At 35.1% G+C, this 9855-nt stretch overlaps 1 protein-coding gene across 2 annotated transcripts; it reads right to left on the bottom strand.

The window, feature by feature from the left end:
* Nucleotides 1–2890: 2890 nt before the first annotated feature.
* Nucleotides 2891–9625, bottom strand: LOC125242218 (4-coumarate--CoA ligase 1-like). Of its 2 annotated transcripts, none has more exons than XM_048150949.1 (9): nucleotides 9465–9625; nucleotides 7546–7753; nucleotides 6914–7229; nucleotides 5629–5788; nucleotides 5416–5561; nucleotides 4544–4673; nucleotides 3925–4146; nucleotides 3405–3581; nucleotides 2891–3142 (listed from the first exon to the last, which is right to left on the bottom strand). In XM_048150949.1, the coding sequence occupies exons 1-9, from the start codon at nucleotides 9567–9569 to the stop codon at nucleotides 3041–3043; spliced, it is 1566 nt and encodes a 521-aa protein (XP_048006906.1). In that variant the 5' UTR covers nucleotides 9570–9625; the 3' UTR covers nucleotides 2891–3040. The 2 variants fall into 2 exon arrangements, with proteins under 2 accessions (XP_048006906.1, XP_048006907.1); XM_048150950.1 differs by having other exon boundaries at nucleotides 6914–7052.
* Between the last annotated feature and the right edge of the window lie 230 nt (nucleotides 9626–9855).

Below are 9855 nucleotides of genomic sequence, written 5' to 3'. Positions count from 1 at the left end.
TAGCGTCTGTCTACAAATTACCCTTCATTGGCTTCATTTCAAGAAAGTGTGTACTTTTTTTATATTTTTAGTTTCGGAAAAAATATTTTAATGACACAAGTTATTGAAAAACTAAATACCTATATTAACTCATAATTATGTTCCTCGCGTGAATCGTAGAAGTCAACTGCGGGATATGGGTTCAATTATGGTATTGTGCATTGTAGAAATTTCGTTTACTAAACACCATGGTTGCTAAATGTGGCACTGAGCTGGCTTGAAAAGTTTCATGTGCTCTGTCTAACCCTCTTTGGAAAACAGGCATGAGTTTATGTATGTGTATGTATTAAAAAAATTACAAAGATGTGGATATTGTCACTACATGGCTACAATGAATACTGTATTCAACTACAATTACAGTACAATTTATACTTTAATTAATTTTCCCAGGGCACTCAAACAAAAACCCTTTCTCTTTAAAACGAATCTCAGAGACCAACAAATTAAGGGCTTAATTATAAAAAATATATATCTATGAAAAAATCTGGGAATTAGGCGCGGGCCCGCTGAAGTGTCAGACATTAATCATTCAGGGTTCTCGCGAAAAAGGCCTTTCATAAAAATATATTAAAAGTTTCCTCCTCGTCATACTTGCATTCGCTCGCCTTCTATGTTAATTCGTGACCATAAAAATTTGATATTTCTCGCTTTACGTCGGGGCGCCAATTTTGAGGATGCTTGTAATATAAATGAAATACAAGCTGTTGCTCGTGACTTCGTTCGCTTGAAATAAAAAAAATTAAGCATGACGATCCCGTTTACAGGTGTTTGGTAACCGGATGCACTGTATCTAGTCTAGCAATGTAGTCTAGGCCATTTAGACCATTCTTAGCTATCCAGGTCTTCTTGACCTGGGGGGTTACCATGACGTACTAAAGACGTTCAATTTAGGTTGAGAGAAAGGGACACAGCTATAGCAGTTACATAGCTCCGTCCCTCTCTCTCAACCTAAACTGAACGGCTTTAGCACATCATGGTAACCCCCCAGGGCTCTAGTCTTTATTTGCTGATAGGTCTATTTTTTTGCTTACTTATTAAAGATTGTAAACTCTTATTTTAAATCAGAATACGGCTCCAGTTTATGTACACTTTTGTTACATATCAATAGCTTACAAAGTATTCAACTGATATTCACTGTCACATCGTAAAACAATGAAAGTGGAAATACATGTACTTCATTCACCATAAAATGAAGTACAGATTATGCACAACGTTTGTATTAGAGCTGACCTCTTGGGATAATATAGTACTCTCTGAAGCCCATGGGAGTGATGCGGGAAACAGTGGCTCGCTTAGAACCAAAGGGTCTAATCTATTAATTCAGGCTTGTCAGTTACGACCTTTAACGTAAATAGAGTACAATGGCCTCGAAGTATCCAGTTAGTGGTCCCGGGATAATACGACCTATTAGCAGAGCTCTTACTCTGCAGTCAATTCTTTAGCGGTCGTTTGGTGAAGTTCGCTAATGAGGCTGTGTTTACTTTTGGTCGAATTTGGGACAAACTGTATTACTGAGTTGGAATTATTGGAAGATTTATTTCTTCAACGTTACGCGTAATCAGGGTATTATATATCCCATAGTTTTGCACATTAAATAGTTTTTGTATTGAATTTTAATAAAATTAATAATCTCTTTGCTGCTAACCTAAATATTTGTAATTTCTTATTTTTGTGCCAAGAAAATGCATAGGTATTTAAAACAATAGGATTTGGGGTACCTACGATTTTTTGGCAAATATAAAATTAAAACACATGCCTCATGTGTAACATAGATATGATTGCACGTAGTAGATATGAAGTTCCCACCTGATATAAAATACAATTTTCTATGTAGCAATAAATACAGTTGTCTGTTTGTCTTCTGACTAATATTGTACGTGATACTTACGCAAAAGATTTATCGCATAGCATTAATCCCGCATACATGTGTTGGACATCAGGAACTCTCGGGAAGAATCAACTCAGCTCACATATTTCCGCGATTTTTCCACGTCTCATTTGTTACTTGGCCCGAACTTTTACGCGACGTGACAAAAATACAGATTTGGACTGTTCGATTGCATTATCGTGAATGATATTTTTTTATTGATAAAAAAATCAAGATATGAGCAAAAAGAGCAGATAAGTAACTAGAGTATTGCCCTATGCTTTCAGCTAACGATCGATTTGCATAGAAGACATTTTTGTATGAAAGTATTGATAGTAGTCATTTCGTTTAGTGATAAATAGGTGAATCTAGCAAGATGTAAACCGGTTCAAGGTATCTGAATTTCTTTCGTAAATCTTGATACTGCAAATTGTATTATTAATTATGCGTTTCACTTACGTAACAGTATGCTTAAAGCAACGATATATTCCGTTATAAAGTATTGCAGCTAAGATCGCATACTACAGGTAAAAGCATTGATTAATTATCTATTTAAAAAAATCACCTTTTTTACTTTTCGCTCAATTTTCAGTGTTTCTAAACCATTTACTTCTGAGGAATTCGTGGTAGTTTTATTTCAGTTGATATAATGTGTATTACCTAACCTATGTTTTGTTAATGCAAGCTATTCTTTCTTCCAGGTTTATTTTATTTCTCCGCCATCGGATATTTTACTCGGTTACAATCACAATCGCAGCACGTGACCGTTTTGCCCGGGATCCGGCTGTGCGTTGTCGGCGAGTTACGATATGTCCCGAACCATTCCATTGTCCCTAGTCGAATCATTACCTCCGCTATATGATAAGAATCTACGATTCAATAAAATGTTTCAATTTAACGAAATCGGTTTGTTTTGGATAGCTTTTATTATATTACAAAGTACATACTTAAAATGCTACAGTAATAGTTTACAAACATTCCTCTTTTTACCTTTCACAAGAAAAATAAAACATAAATATGTCAATTTTCATGGAATAAGGTATCTATAAATATTTTTTATAAGAAATCAGGATTATTTTAGTATTAAAAAAAACTAAACAATGTCAGGTATAATCAGTTACAAATCAGATAATGTTACATTTCTTTGAGTTGTCTTCGTAAAATTTTCCCCCGTTCGTTTCTAGGTATCTCTTCTATGAATCGGAGTCCTCCTTTCAGTTGCATATACGGCGAGACCTGTTTGATTATAAAATTAGTTTGTATATGTTTTTTACGACGTAGCATGTTCTGGGTTCGAACCTTGGTAAGGGCATTTACTTACGTATTTAACATAACATCTATAAGGTCGTCTTATGGTGCTCCCACACTGACACTGTCAATGTTATATAACATTTTTAACAGCCAGTGTGGGAACACCATTAGACGCACAATTTAAGCGTGATTGAACTGTGGGACTAGGCCTACATCAATCTGTGTAAATTTTAGTATTTTTAGTTACCTCAGATGCAACGAAGTCAATCAATTGTTGTTCTGTGATATGACTTCCTGGTTTTTTGACAACGAATGCCATAGGATATTCAGTGGACACGTTTGTTGGGCCCGGTTTTCCTACTACCCCAGCATCTTGGACTTCGGGATGTTGTAGTAGAACATTTTCAACTTCCACAGGCGAAACCTGATCAAAATTAATTTTAATTAATATAACGAGGTAATTACTTGATATGTCAAAAGATATTATTTAACTAATAGCTATCACAAAATATCATAGCTAGCAGAAATGGAGAAGCAATTGTCTACAATAATCTTAGTTGCCAAACGCAAAAATTGTTTACGAAGGTGATCAAAGACTTCCTCGTACAACGTATCAGCATAGAATCATACAGCGAGGAATTATCGCCAGTATACTTGGTAAAATGCCTCAACAGCTTATTTTAGATATAAGCTTAACTATTAAGCAGTAAACATAGTCTTAGTTTCTATGTGTACATTTGTAATTTGGAAAACCATTTTTCTCTTACATTATACCCATCCACATTGATTATATGAGTGAGTCTGTCGACGATGTAAAAGTAGTGATCCTCATCAAAGTATCCCAAGTCGCCAGTCTTGTAGTAACCATCTTCGTCTAAGTAATCAAAATGGTCAATTCCAATATAGCTTTTCAAATTCATGGGACCTTTCACACAAATCTCGCCTTGTTGATTGGGACCCAAAATTGCTCTCGTGTTTATATCTACAATCTGAAAAGGAAAGTTTTCTTTTTCATTAATTTTATTATTTTGTGCCGCTTAAACTTACAGCGGTGTCAGAAAACTAACAGTGAAAAAATTTAAAATTCACCTTAAATATTATTTTCTCAAGTAAGACATAAATTGTATGAATATTAAAAAAAAATCCTAACTATATCTTAAATTTTTACACCAGCTACCTATCATAATTTTCTAAACTGTTCAGAAAACCTGAGTCAAAGATCCTGAATGCAAACGGACTAGAACGCAAAATGAAGACTAATTATTCTAGTACCTACCACATTTATATAAATAATTATTATAATTATGGGGTAGTGTGATGATCAAATGGAACGAAACTTCAGGTAGGTACCTACTGCATATTGCGCAAATCTAGATAAGAACATACTTTAACTTGCGTTCCGGGGCTTACAACACCTACGCTGCCTGGTTTTGGCTTTGGAGCCCAAATTTCCGACATCGGCTCTCCACACTCCGTTGTTCCCATGGCTTGAATAATAAATTTTACATTTGGTAGCCTGTGAAAATAAGTAAGTTTATGTAAAAATATTTTTATGAAGGCGATTTGACTTATATATTTTTTTTAAATATGTATGTACAAAACACTGCACCAATAATCTTACTAAGAGCTTTACACAACATTACATTACATTACTTGTTTCCTATAAATTCTGCTCGTATAACTGGCAATATTATATTACTGCGAGTGAGATGTACCTACTAAACTCGAAGGAAGTAAGACGATAAAATTATATCAGTTTCATAGTTGTGGCAGTCGCCAGTCGTAGTGATCTGGTGTGGTAATAAAATTAATCAAGCTAGAAAATACCGCAACACAACTGCCTGCGTATCATGCTTTCAATTTTATCACTTATCCACGTGGATAAGACATCTGTCACTCTCACACTGACATACTTGCCAGAGCGTGACGGATACTTTATCCACGTGGATAAGTGATAAAATTGGAAGCATAATTCGCCGGGTTGCAGAAATAATTAGACCGGCGACAGACTCAAAATTCATAATCCGTAAAAAAGAGTTGTATACGAATTATACGATCCGTCAGATCAATCTGAAAATTCATAATCCTAAAAAAAAAAGTGTGTGGACAGTTGCGAAATGGTATGGAAATCCGTGCACTCGATCTGATATTTATAAGGTTATTAATCTGAATACTGTCTGTTGTCGGCCTTATACAATTTTTTATCAGAAATCCCACATTGTGTTTAATTAAATTAAGCAAATAAAATTGGCAGTTACCTTTCTTGTAAATGTTTGATCGTGTGTTCGCGTAGGGGTGATGACCGACTGTAGATCATTTCCACAGATTCAAAATAATCATTTTCCGGGGTCACAGACAATGCTAATTGGCGAATACTTATTGGTATACTAAATATAACGTCTATCTGAAATTATTTGAATATTATGATAAGCATTTTTATTTTGATTAGATTTTTTAATTCCGTCGCTTACCTTATTGTTTTTCAAAATTGATTGAAGTTTCTCTTGCGTAAAATCAGTTGTAAAAATAACTTTTCTTCCAATGGCCAGAAATTTGTAGGTCATGAATGTAGCAATATTACCGCTAGGCACCAACATAAATGCTGTTTGAAGTGATGATTTTTCCCTGAAACTATAATAAAAACCATGATTAGTGACTATAAGTGACGTTCGGTTGTTAACTTCTTATAACAAACACTATGTGTAGGTAGGTGCGTGAAGACCTAGGGTGTACACACCCAGGTTTAGCCTGTGCCGTGATGACTGCAGAGAATACAGATCGGACGATCACATAATATACAGGCAGCTTTAGAATATTATTACAATTATCCTCGTAACTCTTTATTTACATGAACATATTTACATAATTATATAAGAAACGTCTAAAATAGGCCCTTGAGGCATTGCATCAAGGATACTGGCGACATTTCCTCGCTGTATCGCAATGCTGATACGTTGTGCGAGGAAGTCGCCAGCTCTGCTCTTCGGTTACCTCAACCAGACGCTTCGCGATTTCTGTGAACAACTTGTTCCCGCTGGGACCCCATGGACCTAGAGTTTCTACGCCAAATGGTACAAAAAGGTATTTTTGCCAAGACTAATATAATTACAAGTAACTAATATTTTAACAAGTATCCTTACAATCCTCGTAACGCCCACCATAGAGAAATTTGCTAGAAGATTTCGGTTCTAGTTACATTTAAATAGAGTTGACTTTCATTTGTTCCAAAATTTTAGAGACGAAAGAAATGCTACTTTAATTATTTACATGAAAGTTAAAATTCCATTGAACCAAAATGAACATCTCATTGCACATTGGGTTGGCAAGGGGGTATCCATACTAATATTATAAATGGGAAAGTGTGCGTGTCTGTTTGTTTGTCCGTCTTTCACAGCAAAACGGAGCGACGAATTGACGTGATTTTTTAAGTGGAGATAGTTGAAGGAATGGAGAGTGACATAGGCTACTTTTTGTCTCTCTCTAACGCTGGCAAAAGCTAGTAATACCTATATTCCCCAAAAATGCATGTGTGACATGCAGTTATATCCTTTAAGTATTTTGAAACGTACACCCTCACACACCTCAACTTACATTTTCACACAAATCACCCACCCAGAAAAAAAAACCATATATATTATGAAATGAACCATAGAAAAGTATTTTTTATGTTTGCCGCCATGCGGAATGTGGTTGTCTATGTAAAAAAACATTAGATACTTTTTAAAATAATAGAAAAAATGAAAATAATATACTTACGCATCGGGCAAACAGGTAATTATACAGCTCTTGTGGGTTATTTCTACTCCTTTTGGCATTCCCGTGGTACCCGAGGAGTACGAAATTAGAACTGTGTCTATATCACCCTGGACTTCCTTTGGTTCAAAACTTTCGATATCTGCGTCCGTTTTAAGTAAACAATTCAATGAATACGGCAGTTCTGGGATATCGGATACAGCTATATACGTTTCTATACAGTCAAAGCTCTTCAGAAAATCTTTAAACTTTTGCCAGAATCGAACAGAGCAAATAAAATATTTCGGTTTAACTAACTGCACTTTGTGTTTCAGCACAGCTAAAAAAACGATATTTAATAAAAATACACATAAATACATACATAATACAATCACGCCTGGATCCGGTAGGCAGAGTACATGATTTTCAAGTTTCAGTGCCACTCTTGGCAAATAATGGGTTGAAAATAAAACTTAAAAAAATATTTTGAGTACTATATGTTATGCTCCATATTAAAGAAGGATTTTTTATATACTACGTCGGTGGCAAACAAGCACACGGTCCGCCTGATGGAAAGCGGTCACCATAACCTATGGACGCGTGCAGCTCAAGGAGTGTCACATTAATTATAGCATTTATGTTAGTTTTTTGCAAACCTCTTCCGATATTCAGTTCGTAGGCAGTGTATGATGCTCCAGTAAATGTGACAGCTAGGACTGTAGGTACATAATGCAAGAAATATTCGGATCCAATCGCAACAACATCCCCTAATTTAACCCCCAACTCGGTGAGGCCCACAGACAGACTAACGGCATAGTGTGTGGCTTCTTTATATGTCAGTGTCTCTCGAGTTAAACCATTTTCCTGGAAAAAATATGTGTATCTATATTCTTAATGATATGTCAAATAACTGCTTAAAGTTTAAAGTCTCAAATATGTTCTGGATCAGCCCAAATAAATAGTCATTTATGCGTGTATTAGTAAGGCCATTTTCATGGCGTAAGAATTCGAACGCGAAATATTTGTGGTGTTTGATTGGTGTGAGTAAAATCGAATGCGAGTTTACGTTCTTTATAACTGTGTAAAATTTTCAGTTTGCCCCCCTTTCATTTTGGCCATTTTCTATCATTTATATTAATCATTAAAAAAAATACTTTCAACTTGTAGAGGTTCACAACGTTTATAACTATTCCAAATTTCATATCGATAGCATAAGCAGTTCTCGAGATATTTTACAATGTGACAGACGGATAGACAGACGGACAGAGTCGCACCATAAGGGTTCCTGATAGGGATGTACCGACTATTGATTTGGCCGACTAGGCCGACTACCGACTAGTCGGCGCTTGAGTGGCCGATTAGTCGGCCGACTAGTCGGCCAAAACATAATTTTCGACTAAATTCGCATTTTCAATGTCATTTTTGGTTCTTCGTTCGCGCTTTTTATGATTTTTTACAGGTTCAAAGGTTCATGCCAATATTTATATACATTTTCCATTTTTAACAAGCGGCTTGGCTTAGTGGGTAGTGATCCTGCCTATGAAATCTATAATCCTAGGTAGGAAATTTATTTCTGTGATGATTACAGAAATTTGTTGTTTTTGAAGATGACAAAGAAAGGAATTACTAATGCAACCATAATTTTCAGCTGATAATTTAGTTTTGTACTGTTTTTCTATCAGTAATGAAGTGCCGACTAATCGGCCTTTTTTGCCGACTAGTCGCCGACTAATCGCCGACTAGAAATGTGGCCGGATAGTCGGCTTTCCCGAACTGTACCTCTTTGGTACGGAACCTTAAAAAGAGCAGCAATGTATTGCGTGCAACCTATTTGACATAGTCTGAAAGACGCGGAACTAATTGACAGTTCTGACGTGGAGCCAAATAAGTATTTAACAAAAATAAAGTAGCAATATGTTGCGTGCTACTTTGTATGCTAACTATGAAAAATGAAAGAAGTATTTTTAATTAAATCATATGAAAATATATTCCGTACGACTTTTACTATTATCCTAGAGCTGTAAGAACCTCTTTTTGACACATGACAGCGTCCACAAAACGTAAACTCGCGCAACCTAACCTAATGCAATTTTAAATAAAATCCTGTAATAATATTTAAAAAAATCAAGTACTTCAAACAATATTTCGCTTACTTTAAACATAATCTAATACATGTTAGATTTTTGCGGATCTTCGTTAGTGAGTATTTTACGATATTAATTTATCACGCAGGATTTACTCATTATGTCGTTTATCATTAATTTTCATTTTTAAACTAGTGCTGTGGCAGAGTCTGTCATTTCGATTCAAATGACATTTCAGTAAGTAATCGTATATTTTTTTAAGCGCCTCCTTGTACATAGGGCCTAATCGATTCAACCAATTCGAAATTAATCGTTACATTTGGCAAACAATACGTCTTAGCCACATCGCAACATACTTCAAAACAAATATGTCAAAAATGTGAACTTACAGATCCGGGACAGTAATAACCCTTTAATATATAACCCGGTAATAGTTAAAGTACACACTGTATACAGGCCCTAAGAAATCAATCAGTTCGGACACCACTTACCAGGCATATATCGTTGGCGTTTGCTCTTCGTAGATTTGATAACATGTATTTCCCAAAGTGTACATGGTTTGGAACTTCAATATTTTGATCACCGGATATAATCATAATTATTAATTAGTAGATGACTGGCTAAAATACGTTTTTTTTTTTAATTTACTCAATAAAATCAGTCACTTGCTTTCTCAGCGAACGGTAATGTAATAATGAAATGAATGCGGTCTCAACAACATCATTATGATTCACGGAATCATAATGATGTTGTTGAGACCATATTCATTTTCTGTACTTGTATTTATTTACCTGTATTTGATAAATGTGTCTTACTAAATAATGTTAATAAATATACGTTAATAATGTATGTAGATACTAAGGTCGTTTTCACTATTAAATG

The sequence above is a fragment of the Leguminivora glycinivorella genome, chromosome 2 (genome assembly GCF_023078275.1).
Source record: "Leguminivora glycinivorella isolate SPB_JAAS2020 chromosome 2, LegGlyc_1.1, whole genome shotgun sequence".
Lineage (NCBI taxonomy): Eukaryota > Metazoa > Arthropoda > Insecta > Lepidoptera > Tortricidae > Leguminivora > Leguminivora glycinivorella.
This window is presented reverse-complemented; position numbering and strand designations above follow the sequence as displayed.

Excerpts from the sequence above, each read along its gene's own strand:
- LOC125242218 (XM_048150949.1), bottom strand. The coding sequence starts at position 9,569 with ATGATTATATCCGGTGATCAAAATATTGAAGTTCCAAACCATGTACAC. Across the intron at positions 5,789-6,913 it reads ATTACCTGTTTGCCCGATGC|TTTCAGGGAAAAATCATCAC; the intron begins GTAAGTATATTA and ends TTTTTATTATAG. Across the intron at positions 3,582-3,924 it reads TCAATGTGGATGGGTATAAT|GTTTCGCCTGTGGAAGTTGA; the intron begins GTAAGAGAAAAA and ends AATTTTGATCAG.